This window comes from Canis lupus, chromosome X (assembly GCF_048164855.1).
Source record: "Canis lupus baileyi chromosome X, mCanLup2.hap1, whole genome shotgun sequence".
Classification (NCBI taxonomy): domain Eukaryota; kingdom Metazoa; phylum Chordata; class Mammalia; order Carnivora; family Canidae; genus Canis; species Canis lupus.
The window spans coordinates 98,712,876-98,732,388 of NC_132876.1; the positions used below are offsets into that span (position 1 = coordinate 98,712,876).

The following is a 19,513-nucleotide window of genomic DNA, read 5'->3' on the forward strand; positions in this document are numbered from 1 at the left end:
TAAGCCTATTTGACTACATGGATGGGTTTTTTTTTTCCATATAAGAAAAAAAACCCAAATGTATTCTTATTAGTCTTGACCAAATCCATTAATGCTGTTTGGACGTTGGTCTAAACCACTGCTCACTGAATAGGTTACTGTTGACTTTTGGATCCGTGCCTTTACCTAAGGGCTTGCTGTGTCAGGACAGAAATGGAAGAGAACTTTTGTCCTATTCCAATTACAACAAGAAAACCCAAGTCCAAACTGGTTTGCAGAACAGATGGATTCATAAAAACTTCAGGAATAATTAATAGATCAGATATGAAAGAGTGGGGGAAATATTAACCTTTACCACATTTCTTAGTCTCTGGAGCTTAAAAAAAAAAAGTAGGGTTTTACACTCCAAAAGCATATAGACTATTCATATTAACCTTCCCTTCTTGTTTTCTTCTCTATATGTTAGCACACAGTATCCCTGATAAGAAACGTTTCAGATACTGTGACGTTTTATTGAATTTAGTCGTTCCTTTTTAAAACATCACAGTATCGTTTGGGGTCATTCAATTTTATTTTATGAAGTAGTAATATAGCCCTGCTACTAAATCGGTGGTTATATTGCTTCCTTACAAAAACTACACAGACCAAGACATCTTGCTGTGTAGAATCTTAACAGGGCCTGGTCTGGCCTCCGCTGGCCTCCTTGGAACTAAAATTGTTGACTGTGGATGTACTGGGCAAATGTACAGTTTCCATTCACTAAGGAAGCAGTTAATAAATAGCATGGGTGTAAACTATTTCAAATTTTTAACCACCTAGTGCCAACACAGTCTCAGAACTATAGGATGTGAGAAATGACAAGGTAGGAGAACAAACGTCCCAAAGAGATGGTCTCCCCCAACCTTTCCTGTAATTGAAACTTTCCAGAGAATATTTTGATCTCTTTCAATGGCTTTTGGGGAAAAAAAAGAGGAATTTTTTTGGAAAAAAAATCAACTTTGATTTAAAATACTTGATGATACCTAAGATACAGGACCAGCCAGATGTGTATATTATCCAGAGTTAGAATAAAAGCATGTTAGGCCATGTATATAACATGACTGTGTGGTGGGGTTTTTTTCTCCATTAATGGATGGTATCTGTGACTAATCACATTTTCTGCCTTATAGGCCTGCCTCGTCCCCTCAGCTTTCACACGATGATACTCATTCACGCATTGAGCATTATGCTAGCAGGTATGAGACTAGTTGAATGCCAGGCAAATATTGATTGAAATAACTAACCAAGGAAAGCTAACCTATAATCATTTGAAATCTTTTTTCCCCCCAATCTTGTCTGATTTCTACTAATCCACTTGCCCTCTAACGTGCATGCCATTCTACTGCATGTTGTTTTTGGACACCAGTAAGAGCATTAGTCCAGAACAATCTCCCCTAACCCCAGCCTCTAAACATCTCTGATAGCTTTGCGATGTTTTGCATACTGAGCACGTTTAAAGAATTGGCTTAGAAACCATCTCACCTTCTTAGAAAACTGCTAGACCAGACATCCATGTGTGAAGAAATGGTACTGTGTTCTATAGAGCATATGAAAGCATTGGCTTTCCATTTGTGCGCTTATTTCGCATCATATGCTGTAAAGAAGAGAAGCATTAATTTTCCTAATCCTTACAACTTTTTGGCCCACCTTCTTTGTGTTTCAGAGAATTTTTATACCCAAAAACCAAATTGCTATGTGTGAACTATCTTATGCTTGTTAAATAAGTCTGTAAGAGTTTGGTTAACTTTTTTGTTTTTTAGTGGTAAAAAGATTTTATTACTGTCTGAGGGGAAGGAGGTTTCTGAAGGTAAAAATTGGTGGCAGACTGTTCAGAGAGCTTACTATGAGTCCATCCTTTATCTATATTCTAACTGCTAAAAGTTGGTTATCAACCGGGAGAAGCATTAACTAGCTATATAAGTCTGTCATCAGAGGAAAGCTTTAATTGTCTTAAAAAAGAAGGGGGTAGCGAAGGTACAGAGTGTATCTGTTGTTAGGGAAGTTTTTCTTGTAAAAAACAAAGGCCTATTCTCAGTGAAAGGAAGATCAATCTGTGAAGAAGAAGAAAAAAATCAACTAAATACAACCTCCCTTATAATTTATAACATAAATGTAAAGCTACTCACTAGCTGTGGTCCACCACTCACTGCCTCAAGTGGTTAGGGCAACACACACATTCTTTAATTTGAAGGATTCCTTTCTCTTCTTGACATGATTTATCCTTTAGTTTTCAGGAATGTTCGATTAGGTCTTGAATAGATTCTAAGAAATCACATAAGTTTTAATGAGCTTTTACGTTTTTTATCAGGCTAGCAGAAATGGAAAACAGCAATGGATCTTATCTAAATGATAGCATCTCTCCTAATGAGAGCATGTAAGTATCCTGTCTCTTTTTACAAAATGTTCCTGACGATGAAATTGCTTTGAGGGCTTTAGAGGTAGGATAGTGCAGAGGATAGGAATTAGCATTAGACTCACTTAATCTTTCAAGGAGCCATTCATGTACTTTTTTTTTCTTTGACTCTTAACCACCTGACACTGAATGAGCTCATCCAAAATGTGATATTATTGGTATTCCAGAGTAGCAAAAACAGTGTGCCTTATTTAATACCAGATTATCACAAGTTGTACAGGCACAAATATTGAAATTATATTAAATGCTTAATCTTTGACCAAACCTGCCAGATATTTAAAGGGATTGGATGAGTTTTTTTAAAGTGATGGCTAAGTAGTATTTTCTCCACTCGGGGAACAGACATATAATCTTGGTATAGTTGCATTGGTAGTTCCCATCTGGTAGGTTAGTTGGGCATGTTCCTTCAGAGATTTAAAGTAGTAGATTTTTGTGACTTAGCATCTTCACTAGCTAAATAAGGTGAGGCAGTTTTGTGAAGGGTTTCAGAAGAGGGAGTACAAAGTTTTTTGAGTGGGATGATAAGCCAGGCCTGTCAAGTAGAAGGAAACAGAGAATGCAATGCTAGATATAGCAGAGCACACAGCTATGGTAGGGAAACAGTGGCTTCATTACTTAGTTGGGGAGGTGTTCACAATGAGGAGCACAGAGTGACAGCACCAGGAACCAAGGGCCTGAGGTGAAGGGAGCCGATTAAGAAGCTAATACGAAGAAAAAGATCAGGATCTACTAACCGAATAGGTAACTTAGAAAAAAATCTAGTCAAAGCACAGCTGTGTCTTTCCTTGGATAAGTTACAGATGTCTCACCAGTTTGTCATGGAGAATCTAGGCAAAGAGAAGAATGGGTGGTAAATTTATCATGCCATTGGAATGGCAGCCCAGAGTCACACTCAGATGAGGCAAAAGCCTTTGTGTGCATTAGGCTGAGGGAAATAGTATCTGAGTGGCATTTATACATAACTGGTTTTTGAAGACATGAGAACAAGCCATTGAGTAGATAGGTGATCACCTTCAGAGGTGAGTGTTGAATCAGGTCGACACCCAGTCATTTGGATATGACTGAGTTACTTAAAACAACCTTTTCCCCAAACAAAAGTAGCTGCGGTGTATTCTCTTTCTCAGTCATGGGGATAAGTATTGGTAGGATTTATGTGAAATACTTTGACAGGAAACTGTGGCCAAAGAATCAACCAAATGTAAACATCTTGAATGATTTGCTTCTTTGGGTCACCAATTTTGGTATTGGAAGCTCTAGCACATTCATATTATTTCAAGCTGTACCTGTCGAGTAACAGCTGCCATCCATTGACTGCCTGAGAGAACAGTCAGAGAAATTTAATTATAGCTCTGGTGTAATTAAGTATGGGAAGTTCTTGTAGTAAAATTTCAGAATTTGGGAAGAGGGATAATAAGGTAGTAAAATCCTTTTTACAATTTTTAAATAAAATTTAGCTTTAGCTCATTCTGAGGACATAAAATCCATTTTGACTCCATGTTAGAGGGTAAAACCATCACGTTTTGGAGGCAAGTCTGGGGACGTGATTTGGGGGATTGGTAGATTCACTTAAATGTTAGTTTTTAACACCCAATAATTATTTTTAGTCAACTTTTCACTCCTTAGCCAATTACCTGGCTTGATCATTTAAGTCAGGAGGATTTTTTTTCCCTAAATACCTGAATTGTTTTCAACTCAGAAGACTTAGTGAAAGGGATATTAACATCATCCTACTCATATCTAACAAGAAACAAAGAGCCTTAGCCTCTCATTAAGAACAGAACAAAGTTCTTATAACTTAGAAGTATACAGGCTTCTAAGGAGCTAGGAGCAATACATTTAGAAAATAATTTCTCCTGTGTATTAGAGAGTTTCTAGTTTTAAGGAAACATTGCAGCTGCCTCCCCAAATGTAAGCCTTTTGCTTCTTTGCTCCTGAAGATTAGTCCTTAAAAGCTGTTCTAAAGAATGAGTTGTTCAGTCTTCTTTTAATTAGTCATCCCAGTGCTTTTCCTTCCAGTTTTTGTTTTTCTATGTGAACAATAATTGAATGAAACCGTCATTCATTTCCAGTTTCATTATTGTTACCATCTTGCCTCTATGGCTTTTGTAAGTTCAAACCGGCTTAGCAACACAGCACTTTGTGGCCATATTGTCCTCCCCTGAAGAAAATATTCATTATTGTAAAGGCTACAGTTGTGGGGTTTTTTTCGTGGTCATTATCACTAAGAGTGTGGGTTAGTGAACAGATTATCTTGACAGGCTTGGTAGCAAAAGCATTATATAGCCAGTGTTATGTCTTTTAATATCTGTTAACTATTGGTTGAACGGTCAACATCGAGTCCCAGTATTTCTCTAATTCTGTAAACTTCTGTAAATTCTCATTTACCCATGTAAATAGGCCAATCAAATTCATTTGGAAATTTGAGCAAAGAAACACTTGGAATTGTCACCTCTACAATCACAGATCACAACCTCAAGAGTATCAAAATGTCTTTAGAAATAGGAAAAGGGGTCTAATTAATTGTTAAGAGCAAATGTTTCTATTTTTAAATACACACCCGAGTCCCTAACCCCCAAAGCAAAATAAGGGGAGAAAAAACCAAAACCTTTGATTTTATTTTCCAGAGATGATGAACATTTGTTAATCCAGCATTACTGCCAAAGTTTGAACCAGGACTCCCCCCTGAGCCAGCCTCGTAGTCCTGCCCAGATCTTGATTTCCTTAGAGAGTGAGGAAAGAGGGGAGCTAGAGAGAATCCTAGCAGATCTTGAGGAAGAAAACAGGTGAGTTTTCTTTCTAGCTTTGTCATTGGTATGCAGAGTGCATACACGTGCACACATAGAAAAGCGCCAGGAATCTTCACGTAGAGTCATTCTGTGTCTAATTGTTTTCTACAATAATCTGTTTAGCTCCATTTACAGAGTCTCTCTCTCTCTCCTTTTTTGTTACCTGAAAGAAGAAAACAAATGCGATAGTATAATTAAGAAGTCCTAATTTAGGGGTGAGAGGAATTAATGCTAATGGTGGTGATTGATTTGTTGCATGTGTTTCAGGGGCTTTGATTTTATATTTGAGAAGTGAGTTTAAGAACAAAGCAAGTCCTATTAATTTTACAGTTATATGATTTGTACATGTATTTGGCCATATTACTACCTCAAAGCATTTAAGAAAGGAGGTTCGTTGGCTTGGTCCGACCTGGGAACAAATTCATTCATCTTATTTCCACCCTCAAACACGGAAGTCATTTATGTTCACCATCATAGCAGATTAGTGAGACAATGCCAGTGGTCAGTCATCATCTGAAAAAGATGTTCGCAGAAAAATAGAAACAACAGCAGTTAAAATGGTGAAGAAGATACATAAAGACTACAGAGAGGACATGGGTGTAAAAATTCTGGGGTATTATGTGGCATCAGGATAATAGAAATCATTGGCCATTGACTTTTGTGTTACATTTATTTTATCACAGGTCTGTCTCTTGGTTAAGAGAGGCTTTTACCTATGATCACTTCTAACTCACGGGGCCTTCTTTAGACAAATGCCACCAGGCAAGTCTTTAAAAGGAGCAGTTGCTCACATTTGTGGGACTTGACTACTTTCATCTCTTTGGTTTTAGCCCAAGGCGTCAAGAGCTGTGAATCTAGACAGTGCGGTATGTCGGAGAAGTGGTGCCCTGGGGGAGTATGTCCCCTCAAGATGAAAAAGCAAAATACCACTCATCCACTGCTTTCTGCTGCCACTGCCCCCCGTCTAGCTCTTAAAACCTGTGGCCATGCTTCTTATCCGGTTGGCTTCTCTTTACTACTTTTCTCACCCTTCCAGTATATCCTCCATACCGACTTGAATTGTTTATCTTTCCAGAACCAAGACCCTTCATGTCATTCTTCCTTCATTGTGTTTCTGCATCTAGAAAAAAAATCCAGCTTTTCAGAAACTGGATTTTTCTGGCAAACCCAGGAATCCTAAAACTGTTCAGAATTTTCTCTTGATTTTCTTTTATGACATTATCTTCCTCTGTACCTGTGTTCCAGCCACGCTGCTGTAGCAACTGTTTCTGAATACATCCTGCTCTCATCCACTTTCTGGGTCAAGCTCAAGCTTGCGTCTCAGACTACCTGCTAACCCCCATCCCTCCCATATCTGATGAAAGAGTCCTACCCATCCTCTGTGACCTTCTTCAAAATAATCTTCTCCATAGAGCTCTGGCAGATCCCTGCATTTGGAAGTAATCAATCTTTTGCCTATATTCTCTGAATACTGTGAACCTTTCTCAGAGAACTCCCTGACAGTTTGCCTTTTTATCAGTTATCCCAGAGCCTCCCTCTAACAAGACAGTGAATGCCTTTGGGGCAAGGACTGTGTCTTAATCCTCATAATCGTCCCCTAGAGTTCCTAGCACAGTGTGAATACTTAGGGGGTAATCAGGAAATGTTTGGTAAAAACCTAACTTTAAGAATACAGCAAGGATGTCATATGAGTACCATCTAGGAGGTAATACTGAACATTTTTTTGGTTTAATGGTAATACTATTTTTGGCTTTATTTGTAAAACTGGCACTGAATGGTAGATAAAACATTTCTTTCCATTTTATTGAGGTTCCTCCTTAGTATCCATCTATATTAAACCTATAGTTATCTTAGGGGTCAAAGTCAAATAAGAAGAGAATGTTAGCATTGGCATTATAAGTAGAATTTGATGTTATCCAGGAGTAAAAACGTTTTTGTGCTATAGGATTGTTGCCCGTTGTGCAATGTATCTCTCTGTGTCATTGGTAAGAGTTTTGTTTGTTGTTAGCACACTTTCCTTCCGTACCACGAAGACCAGTCCAAAGGATGTTGATAAAGAATACTGATAACCATCATTTATCTATCATTTCATCATTTCCAGAGCACTTTAATGTATTTTGAGTCATTTAATCTCCCTTAAAGCTCTGTAAAGAAGATGGATGGAGAAATGCTGGTTCATAGAGGTTCAAATGGCTTGAACCAGATTTGTCAATGAGCCAATGGCAGAACCAACTTCAAGTCCAGATTTTCTGACTTGAAATAGCTAACTATTGCACCAAAGCATAAAAAAGAGTCATTGTATATAAACAAAACTTACATAGAATTGTGACATAGTCCCTAGAATGTACCTTGACTTGAAGCAGTATTACGTTTTTTAAGCTTTTTTTAAAATTTAAGTAATCTCTACACCCACCATGGGGCTCAAACCCATGACCCCAAGATCAAGAGTTGCATGTTCCTCTGAGCCAGGAGCCCTGCGGCAATATTATTAAGGACTATGCATGAACAAACTAACTCAGTTACTTGTGGTACAGTGATAACTACTTTCTCCTAAAGGATATCCAAGACCATTCCCCAAGAATGGGATGGTTTATTCTGTAGAAGAAAGAAAAAAAAAGAAATTTACACCAGGGCTCCTTACAGCTCCAAAATGAAGAATCTGATGTTGATGCAAGTCTTTCTGGAAGTCCTCTTGACCTTCAAGTAAAGGTCAGGATGAGCCTTCTTTCTTCTTCTCTTCACTATATCTCATTTTCCCTTCCTACCCTATTCCAAAGAAATGTCTCCAGAGAGCCCCCCTCCCGAAAATACACTGTCTGGTTTCCTTTGCTCTGTTCTCTCTTGTCTTCTTATAGTTCTGCCCAAAGCTTCAGAGCCATAGTTTTGCCTTCTTGATCCCTGAATTGAGTGATGCTTAAGGAGCTTTCATTCACCATTTCCTGTCCTTCCTCTGAGAGAATCCAGGGGCTCAGTAGATGTCCTCCCTCAGGGCCTGCCAAGCTGACTGCATTTCCTGAGTCAAACTGGGCTATGTAATTAGACGAATACAAGCATACTTTTAGAAAAAAATGAGAATAGATATTAGAGAGCGAGCGCACGTGCGCACGCGTGCACACACACGTAGCACAAGCTGGAGAAGGGGCAGAGGGAGAGGGAGAGAGACAAGCAGAGTCCCCACTGAGCACTGAGCCCCCACACCCATGGCCCTGAGATCATGACCTGAGTCGAAATCAAGAGTCAGATGTTCAACCTACTGAACTACTCAGGCTCTCTGGGGAATGGATATTCAAAATTGAGATTGTCCCATGTCCTTCGGACATATACTTACCATATCTACATGTATTTTGTATTCCTTTATTCTGTAGTTAGGACTTACCTCCAAATGACAGAGCAAGGAAAGAGGCTTGGAGGGACACCTGGGTGGCTCAGCAGTTAAATGTCTACCTTCGGCTCAGAGCATGATCCCAGGTCCAGGGATTGAGTCCTACATTGGGCTCCCTGTGAGGAACCTACTTCTCCCTCTATGTCTCTGCCTCTCTCTGTGTGTCTCTCATGAATAAACAAACAAATAATCTTTAAAAAAATAGGCTTGGAGATCCCCCTTCCTGAAGAGATATGTTCTTGATTTCTGTTCATCTTCATGACTGCTCCCCCACGATCCCCTTGGAGAGAAAGAGAATGACTAATGTAGAAGTGTCTCCCGGGTATGTTACCTCGGTCTTTAGGATTCCATTTCTCCCAGCTGTTGGACATAGCATTCAATAAGTATTTGTTGAATGAATGAATGAATGAAATGAAGCTGGATTTATTTTAAGTGTAGCATTCACACATGTACTTTTGACTAAAATTATCTTTAAAACCTAATTTTATAGAGCAACGCCTTTTAAAAGCTGTTCTTCTGCTTGCTTTTCAAAATACTTCCCTTCTCCAAACTTCCTTGATTAGCACCAGGCATTGCTTTGTCATAAATTTAGAATGTTAAACATTCATTTTCTGAATCCTAGGCCATGTATGTCTCGCCCAGTGGCATTCTCTTGATTGTTGGTGACTACCACAAATATAAGTTGAAAGCTCTGAGCAAAAGCTAAATCTGACTCTGAATTTTCTCGCTAGCATCTCATAAATTTGGGTGACTAGTGACTTACACCATCTTTAATGTTTAACTTCTGGATACTGTCTCATCCTCATTCTGCAGATAATTCAGATTCACTGTCATCTGATTGAGACCAGTTGGATATTGAGAATTTGATCCATTGTGTGTCTTTAGCATTGCAAGCTCACAGTTGGCTTTTTTCCTGCACAGACTCAAAAGCCTTCAATCTCCTGACTAAACGCAGTAGTGTCAGATTCCAACGTATTTTACTCTGCACTGTCTAAATGAAGTAAGACTTGCCCTGAAATTTTAGATGTGACCCTCTCAATGAAAAGGCAACCTTTATGGGAGACCAAAACTCATTGCCATCCTGTTGCCTGCATACCAAATTGATTAGATTATTCTCGGGTCTAAAAGGAGGGTAAATACGAACCTGATTTACTGTGAGGGCTGAAGTGAATTCAGGTTGTCAGTAGATGTTATATGGCAGCAGGGAACTGTGGGAATTCCTAGTACCTACTCGGTATCTTTCATATGTCTTGTTGGGCGACCGGACACTGTGCAGTCTAAATTTGAGTTTTCCTTGCTCCTTTTCTTTCCTCCAGTGATCATGCCAGATTATAAATGTTATCGTCACAGAAATTCTAGATTGGTCACTTAGGCAACAGAGTTGAACTAGCTGGGAATCATGATCCTGTTGCTTTACCGTGTGAATGATGGAATGACCTTGGGCCCAGGGCTGGCCATTTTCTGCATTGTCTCCGAGGTCTTGATTCCATAATCCTTCCTTAGGCTTTTGCCGGGAAGGGTGTGGTGCCACCTCACCTAGGATGGGGAGCCACTCGGGCAGAAGACTGGTTGGTACTGTTAGATCTACACTTACCTCCATGGCTCAGGCAGCTGTGTGGAGGGTGACCCTGAAAAGAACTATACTGGAAGAAGGAATTGAAATTGGGAGTGGCATGGAAACCCATGAAAGAGATCACTGGGGCCTAAAGGAAGGTAACAGAAATGGGGAGGACAGGCTAAATTTGAGTAGTATTTCTGGGCAGGGGCAGAGCTGCTTGACGTGGGGGTTCCATGGATCTGAGGAGGGAGGGAAGGAATGAGTCCCAGTTCTGGAGGGGATGTGTGGCAAGATGATGGTTGTTTGCATCTTGGACTGGCAATTCGGGAAGAGAAGCAGGTCCCTTCTTTATCTATATTTTTAAAACAAATATAAGTTTATAGTATTTACAGTATTTATAAACCTCCTTCCTCAAGGGTGGAGCAGCTGGAAGCCGGTGAATGGGGGGTGGGAGAAGTTGAGTCTAAGGCCTGGTGACACACCCACGGGTAAATGTCTGACAGCCAGAGTAGAACTGTGAAGCTTCCAAAGATACTAGACCTAGGAGCCACCAGCTCCCAAGGAGCAGTTGAAACTAAAAGACTGAACTTACCTACCCAGGCAGTGTGTAGCAGAAGAACATGGGGCTTGGTAGAAGTCTGGAAGATTTGGACATTACAATGTCTGTTTAACTACCTTTCTAAAAATAGGTCATCACGCACATTACATGGAATCCAAATGGTTCCAAAAGGCAGATGGAGAAAATGGAGTCCTTCTCCAGCCTTCTTCCCTAACTGTAGTGTTTTCAGCTCCAAGGGCTACCACCCATATTGGGTTCTTAGGTATCCTTTCATAAATAATCTCTACACGTGTAAATCTTTACAAATAAATTTGTGCTTCTTGGGATTTTTTTTAAGATTTTATTTATTTATTCATGAAAGACATGGAGAGAGAGGCAGAGACATAGGCAGAGGGAGAAGCAGGCTCCCTGCAGGGAGCCCGATGCGAGACTCGATCCAAGGACCCCAGGATCACAACCTGAGCCGAAGGCAGACACTCAACCACTGAGCCACCCAGGTGTCCTGGGATTATTTCATACAGTACCATGTGGGGTTCATCCTATCTTCTTACTCAAAGATCCCTAATAGCTTACATGCTGGAAGAATATTCCAGAAGGAGAGAGGAGGAGAACTTGGGGATGATGGGAGCATTGGCCCAAACGAGGCAGGAGGGAGGGATCCCTGGGTGGCGCAGCAGTTTGGCGCCTGCCTTTGGCCCAGGGCGCGATCCTGAGACCCGGGATCGAATCCCACGTCGGGCTCCCGGTGCATGGAGCCTGCTTCTCCCTCTGCCTATGTCTCTGCCTCTCTCTCTCTCTCTGTGACTATCATAAATAAATAAAAATTTTAAAAAAATTAAAAAAAAAGGAGGCAGGAGGGAGAGCGGTTATGGGCACAAGAGGAGGTATGGCTCTGGATGGGAGAAGGGCCGCCTCTGAAGACAGTGTGGGAGATGCAGAACAGAGGATATGGCATGGGGGCCGGTAGCATCACGGAGTGTTACATGTCACACAGACTTCACCGGTGATTAGTGGGGACAGTGATTCTCCTAGTTGGTCTGCACATTTCTTTTAAGCTGGACTAGGGGGAAAAGAGGAGTAGGATGTGAGGAATTTCATGAAACTAGGCCTTCCTGTCACTTGGCAACATGTGCCCTCAAGACAAAGGGCTGCAGAGCTTTATGAGATAAAGGGAACTAGTTTTCCTTCATAAATCGGACACCTAAGGTCTTTTTTTGGCAAGGGAAGCCATCGTAGGAGAGATGCTTTAGCAAGAGAAGCTTTAGGGCAGACACACTGAATTTAATAAGGTGGGCAGGAGTCAGCCCACTTGGCTCTCCTCAGGCAGGTAATGGGCTCGTGGGCTGGAGTCCCCATGATTCAGAGGCTCAGTCTCAGACTAACCAGTCCAGTAACTAAATTTCCTTCAGTTTATCTGGAGTTAATCAAATCGAAGCCTGAGGGGACCAATTCATCCCATCCAGTTGCTGGAAGGGGATGGATAACCCAGAAGGACAATTTACTGCTCCCTTGAATCTAATTCTCTTTTTAGCGGTCTCGTTATACTACATGTATTAACGTTGCCTTAAACCTTTTTGGGGAACGGCACGGCATTTGAGTATAAATACTTCCTCTGTTTAAATGGGGAGTATATGTTTTTTAGAGACTGGAATTGTCCCCCCATTCCAGGTCCTCCATCTCACAAACAGGTATCTTGAAAATCAGAATAAAAATCACACTGCTGAGGCGCCTGGGTGGCTCAGTGATTGAGCGTCTGCCTTCAGCCCAGGGTGTGATCCTGGGTCCTGGGATCGAGTCCCACCATCGGGCTCCCCATAGGGAGCCTGCTTCTCCCTCTGCCTGTGTCTCTGCCTCTCTCTCTCTGTGTCTCTCACGAATAAATAAAATCTTTTTAAAAAAATCACACTGCTGTCTAGTGAGCTTAGATTGTTGGCACAGGAAATTGGATAGTTTCGAAGGACTATTAGAAAAACCCAAGTACCCTTCTGCTGATCAGAATATTCAGGATTTCTGGGAGCTGCTGCCCTCTCCTTGAACAGCCTGCATAAAGGTGAAGCTCTTCTAATCCAGAGTCCCTTGTTAGGTCCTTCGCTGAAGACCCTTAGCCTCCTTTTGACTTGTGTTACCATCCCGCTGGGCTGTAGGAGAACTGTGCTCCTCACTTTCTTTAGTTACTTTCCGGGCCCAAGGAGATCATTCCAATGCAGTTAAGCAGAGACGGTGAACGCTTAATGTGTTTTTTCAAAGTGCCAGTGCTACAGAGATGAATAAGCCTTGGTTCTCACCTTCATGGAGCTCAGCATTGAAGAAAAGGCATTAAAATGCAAACAATTAATTATAAACAGTCATAACCCATCGTGACAAACACTCTGGGGGGCACAGAGGCAAAGGATTAATTCTGTCAGGTGAGACCAGAGAGGCTTTCACCAAGAGAGTTGAAGCTAGACTGCAGAGGACTTTTCCAGGCTGACTTTTCCAGGGGAGAGGCTGAACCTTCCAGACTGATGGGGCAGAGAGTAATTTGCCGCCATAGCATGGAATGGGGAGAATGGTAGAGTAGTGGAACCGTAGGTGGAGACCACGGTGCAAAGGACTGTCTATGTCCTATTAAGTAGTTTGGATTTTATCCTGTAAGCAGTTGAACACCGAAGGTTTTTTGAGAAGAGGCAGAGGGAGCTAAAGCCATAGAGATTGGTAGAAAAGTCGTGGAAACAGTTCGCTGAAAGATGGCCAGGTTCTGAGCTAAGGGTGTCGCAAGCAAGTGAAGAAGGGATGGGGACATGCGAAGGTCACTGAATGAATGAGGCCAGGGGAAGATGGAATAAGGAAAAATTGGATGATAAGAAAATTTTTAACTAGGGAATGGGGAAGTGATCATTCAAAAGCAAACCAGACAATGTCGTACATACAGGAAAAGCTACTGATTGGCAAAGGTCAGTGCATAGGGAAAAGGAACTGCATCTGGGGGCCATGGAGTTATATTTGTCCCAAGAGACTCAAGGGGCAATTTGCTATACTGATATTATGTACTCACTTTCCAAAAAAGGATTTGAAAAAAAAGTGTAGAAAGAAGATTCCCACGGTTTAAATCGTAAAGCAGTGAACATAGTAGGGATTAGCATAGTTGATATAAATGAGATTCAGATTTGGTCCCAGCTTCCCTGCCCCCAGTTGGGATATGAGGAAACATAATTTGTTGATCTCTTAATGTTGGATGAAAGAAGCATGCACCTGCCTAAGGAAACACGGTTTTCCTGGCTCTAAATAGTAACAAAAATAAAAAATGACTGTTGTTTAAGCACCATGTCCTTGGCTGCAGATGGGAACTTTTCTGAGTATGTAGAAGATCTTATCTAATCCTTACAGTGACCCTATGAAGGAGAGGTTGTCTTCCAAATAAAGATTTTGTGGCACCAAGTATGAAGGACATGTCACACAGCTAGCAAGGAATGGGGCTTGGATTCAAACTCGGGCGGTCCTGGACTCTTAAACAGTGTTAACACTTGATGTGATCATTGGCTAGTGTCCTTTTATAACAGAGACTGAAGGAAGTTGTATGTGGTAGCTTCTAGTCCCTTTGATAATTGTGAAAAGCTTAACATTAAAGGCCAAAGAGCTGATGGTATTTCTCCATGGAAGTTCTCTGTTGCCTAAAATGTGTCCTGCAGAATACCTCTAAGAAGCTCTTTAAAAAGTAGTTCCAAGGACAGACAAGGTCTACAAACACTTGTTTTGGAAAGTCATGATCAATTAACCTTTGCATTGAGGAGTCTAGAAGTAAAGAAACAGGATTAGCTTTGTTTAACCCAATGTTGCTTACACATACTTGACCTTAGCCCAACTGTAATGTTCTATGGAACACACTTTGTTTTGGGTAGGAAATGCAGATCTGTACTAAATTTTGAAAATCAGGCAAGGAGACAGCACAGTTGGCTCTCTCCTGTGGTAGGTGAGAAGCCCAGCTACTGTCTTCTGGGGGACATTAGAGGAAGTGGCTCTAACAGGTGTCTCTGCAGATGAAGCCTGGATTTTCTCACAGTAGTTATTTTTGATTTGCTCTAGCAGTGAAGCCCTATAAATGCAGAAACTAAAATGATTTAGTCTGGAAGATCCAAAGATAGGTATTAAGTCATCTCTCATGGCCATAGAAAATTCTTTCTGCTCTATTTATGGAACATCCAAGTGAGTAACCCTGGCTTTCTAATCACACCACACATAAGAACTTCCACCAATAACTTGACAAAATTAACCTGATATATGGAGTTCTTAACTGATTGAATCTTGAAAGATGTCCACCAAAGATAGCCACTTCCACTTCTATCACCATTACTGTGGAACCTTTTTTTTTTTTAATCAGTTAGATGCAAAGGCCAGTTGTTACTTGAGACCTCTCCTGGATTGTGATATATATAAATGTGTATGATCAATTCATAGAAAGATATTTCTTCCTCTTTATCTTTAACAGGAATGCAGGTGTAGCATTCATCTCAACAACAGATTAAGGTATAAATTTAAAAGATGTGTAGCTACTCTGTGGTCCTGTGGAATGCTACTTGAGGAAGCAGATTCCTTTTCTGGCACTGAAATGGTAGAGCATAAATGATCAATATATCAACATTTGTGGCTTAGCAAGTTACACTTCATGGACCCCATGGCTAATGGAGACATACAGGAGACTATCAAAAAGATAGGTCTGAAGTTTAAAAGAGAAGTCTGGACAGAGGAATAATGGGTTTGGAGGTGTGTAGATGGTGGGCTTAAGGGAGGTGGAGGCCTCAGAAGAGGTTAGGGACCTCCTAGGAAGAAAATATACATGAAAAGACGATGAAAGACTTCATGGTGTAGTTGACTGTAATGGGTATGCCCAAGGTAGAACTAGTTTCCTGGTGTATATTACTTAGGTAAGTGGATGGCTTCTGCAGATGACTCAACATACCCTTTTTCATTTCCCCCATTTTTTTAAACTATCTTAAAAACTAAAGTTGACCCTTTTTTTTTTGTATCTTGCAATTCTGGGTTACTTATGGTACCACTCTGACTACTAACTATAGGTCATAAATAAATTCCTATGATCCTTTTCCTATAATTTCCTATTAAATTAAAGTGATTATTTCAAAGATAGAAATAATTTGTGTTTTTTGCTTTAGCAATGAACATAATTCCCAGTCTTCTGGCATTAGGGTAATGCCCATCATCATGGTGGCACAAGGTAGTATCCCTACACACCAGAAGGTGAACTCTAGAAGAGTGAAGGACTGTCTCATAAATCTCGGTAGTGCTGAGTGTACAAATAAATGTTGATTAAATGAATGGATGAATACCCTCTGTAATTTTCCTGTGCCCAGATGGATATTTTTGGTTGATTTTTAGCTGGCTTTCTTGCTTTTCTCATTTCTTAGGTTCTTCTTTCCCCGGATTCTTTTTCATCCTTACTGAAGTTGTTCGATCATTTTCCACTAGAGTAAAAACATCTATGTTGTGTAGGTTGACCCAGACTTGAGCATTTTCTGGGCTTATTAAAATTCATCATTCAAAAGTAATGAGAAATATCTGCATAGATAATTCTCCAGGCATGTATATACCCTTTTCCTTTTATATATACATGGGTTAAACTCAAATCCTCCACCATATGAGAGAGCATAAGAAAATTAGTCTTTACTAGGGAAATATCTTGTGTGCTATAAGAAGGAGGATTTTGAATCTAGAACTTAATTTTGATTATGAGGTTTACTGAGATACAACTCACCCATTTAACTGTATAATCCACTGGTTATTAGTATAGAGTTGTGCAACTATCATCACAGTCAATTTTAGAACAATTTCCTCACCCCAAAAAGAAACCCCTTACCCATTTTTAGTCACTGTCCATTTTTCCCAAAAGAACTTTGCTCCAGCCCTAGCTGGCCACTGATCTGTTTTCTATTTCTGTGGATATGTGTCATATGAATGGAATCATACCATATGTGGTCTTGTGTAAGTGGTTTCTTTCATGTAGCATATTTAAAGAGACATATATGTTGTAGCAGGTATTCATTCTTTATTACTGAATGATATTCCATCACATGAATATGCCACAATTTTCTCAGTAGTCAGCAGGTAATGGGCATTGGGTTGTTGCCACTTAGTACCTATTATGGATAAGGCTCCCCTGAACATTCATGTACAAGTGCTGGGATGTATTTTAAAGAAATGATTCTGTGGTTTCTGTCATTGTAACAGAGGAGGCCAGAGGATCAGATATGGCAAGAGTGTACAGCAGTGTGTGCCAACAAGTGAAAAATAGGCCATCAAGATGAATTTACTGGGAGAATTTAAGACTGAGTCTAACTACTCATGAGGGACTCAAGCTGGGACACACAAAGCTTAAAATTATGATTCTCCTAGCTACTGTTACAGCTTTTTGCTGACCACAGACAATGAAAGTTTGATATTTTACTGTATTTGTCTGAAAATTGAAACATACTTCTCCCAGTGGTACTCTTCCTGGGGACCAGATTCCTCACTTCTAAAGCCTCTCCAATCCTACTGTGCTTTTTGAATGGTGAAGAGTAGCCACTGTCATTTTAGTTTTGGGTTTTGTATGTCTGCCTTATTTCCAGCTGTACAGTCAGGATTTTTTAATGAATTCTTTTCTTCTTTCATTGAACTTTTGATTAATACATTTATTCTACAGACAATAGGGTGTTGGTCCCTGATCAGGAATTTGTGAAAAATATCTGTCATTGAAGATAAAAAAACTAAAGCCAATTGATATTGTCATGTTCTGTCTATTAGAACTCAAGTAAGGTCTCCACTGTGTGTCAAGGGCATATCCCAAAAATAGAGTACATCTAGATACATTAACTCTGTAGACTTGGTCTGAATATTTTATTACCACAATAATCAATGGCCATAATTTGGTAGTTTTAAGGAGATCTCATCCTAATGATCTTAGCTCAGTGCTTTCATTTTGCCTAGGTGTTCAGCTATGATACATTTGACTAGAGCACACATGGAAAAGACAAAATTCCCAAATTCTGGAGTTACTACAGTAATGACGGGGAGTTAGAACTGATGTATATATAAAGAGAGGATAAATACTGAAGAATCCATTTTGAAGCACTCTATGTGTGTATTTTCTGCCAAGTTCAGTAGGTTGATTGCTATCATTTCAGATAACTTAAGTACTTTTTCTTTGGTAAGGAAGCTTTTATCCCACCCGAGTTCCAAATCTAAAAAGTACAGAATGTAGAAAGAAAGAAGTAATAATGATGAACACTTAGAATGCACTGGCCCTCGTTCTAAGAAAGTTGCATATATGGAATGTAGACCATATACTGGCTCATTAATCCTCCTGATGAAATGGGTGCTTAAGTCAGTGGCCTAGCTTCAGCACATGGCAAAGCCTAGTTGTGAATCAAGGTCTTCCTGACTCCAAAACCATGCTCTCAAACCATGTTCTAGTTTCCTCCCCAGCCATTGGTGGTAAAAGACACCAAAAAGGCAGTGCGTTCAAAAAAAAAAATCTTACTTTTCTTTACATGCTTCAACGTCTCTTTTAAAATGCAGAAGTCACTGGAAGAAATGGTACATTATTATAAAATCCCAGTAAGGTTTAATAGACTTATATAACACCTTTATGCTGAGTAAATTTCAGTAGGAAAGGCATTGGAATTGAGAGCTCTGAATACATGAAAGGGTGATAGTGTTAAGAGAGAAATATTAGAAATAAGAACCTGAGGGTGGGGGGCAGGGAGCGGAGGGGGGTTCCTGCCATTTTTACTGTTTTGCTTAAGGCAGACCCAAAATATGCATACTTCCCACCCTGTGAGCTTCTCCTTAATTAACACTGATCATGCAAAGGCACACTCTCCATCTAGTTTAGGAGTATTTCTGAGTTGGTACTTGATAAAATTTTACAGTGTAGCTTTTAATCATTTTATTATAATTGAAAAAGCTCTGTGCAGTTTCCTGTTTTTAAAATAATTCATGCTTGCAAAATTTATCTTCCCCCTCCCCTTTTTTTAGAAACTGCTAATTTGTTAGATTTATAGTATCTATAATAGTTCTATATGATATACTAAATTTGCCTGAATCCAGATTGGTGGATGTGATTTAATTTAGCTGCTTTTTATATAGTATGAGGGTAAAGCTGGATTTCTCTGGGCCTAATCTTTTTAGGTGCAGACCTTTATAGTTTTCTTACCCTTATGAAAGAGACTCTGTGTGTTCATGCTTTGATATACAGGTCAGTGTCTAATACTACTAAGAAGACTTTGATGACTGGCAAGTGCTCTTTAGCTCTTTATTTCAATAATACCATGATACGATTATGTAATTATACTCGGCATGGAAGTTGCGTTTAAAGAATAGATAACTGACATTGAAAACACTTGGCCTCTGTGAATTCATAGAAATTACACAAAACTTCTTGTCATGTTCTTTATCATAACCAGCATGTGGGTAGTTATGATTGCTAGAGGGGCCAGGTGCTTTCATGTTTCAGCAGGTAGACGTAAGGCCAATTTGATTTTTCTCTTATATCCATCAGTTGCTTAGGAAATTTTCTTAAAGTTTGTTTATTTATAAGTAATCTCTACCCCCAGCATGGGGCTCAAACTGACAACCCAGAGATCAAGAATTTCAGGCTCTTCCAATGAGCCAGCCGGGTGCCCATGCTTAGGAAATATTTTCTTTTTAGTGTAACTTTTTGTTCTAGAGTAACATTCAATACTCCTAGAGTAGTATCCATGAAGTTCTAAAGGAAAGAAGAAATGAGCCAACAATTTACTCATTAACAGTTAAAATTTTTTATTTC

The 19,513-nt window shown here is 39.9% G+C and overlaps 1 protein-coding gene and 1 long non-coding RNA gene across 20 annotated transcripts in view; one reads left to right on the forward strand and one right to left on the reverse strand.

Annotated features, from left to right (window-relative positions):
- The window catches only part of DMD (dystrophin), a 2,167,959-nt gene that overhangs the window by 2,106,160 nt on the left and 42,286 nt on the right, over positions 1 to 19,513 (forward strand). For 15 of the 19 annotated variants that reach the window (XM_072818058.1, XM_072818060.1, XM_072818056.1 and 12 more), the window contains 3 exons: positions 1,149 to 1,214; positions 2,327 to 2,392; positions 5,056 to 5,214. The exons of 2 other annotated variants lie outside the window; for them this stretch is intronic. In XM_072818058.1, coding sequence (XP_072674159.1) covers positions 1,149 to 1,214; positions 2,327 to 2,392; positions 5,056 to 5,214 — 291 coding nt within the window. The remainder of the gene's footprint in view (positions 1 to 1,148; positions 1,215 to 2,326; positions 2,393 to 5,055; positions 5,215 to 19,513) is intronic. 2 more of the 19 variants (XM_072818062.1, XM_072818061.1) reach the window with 1 other exon arrangement.
- Positions 5,061 to 19,513, reverse strand: part of LOC140628667 (uncharacterized) — an 84,928-nt gene continuing 70,475 nt past the window's right edge. Inside the window, exons 2-3 of the long non-coding RNA XR_012026682.1 lie at positions 5,585 to 5,730; positions 5,061 to 5,380 (exon numbers count right to left, since the gene is read on the reverse strand). This is a non-coding gene — a long non-coding RNA (uncharacterized lncRNA). The remainder of the gene's footprint in view (positions 5,381 to 5,584; positions 5,731 to 19,513) is intronic.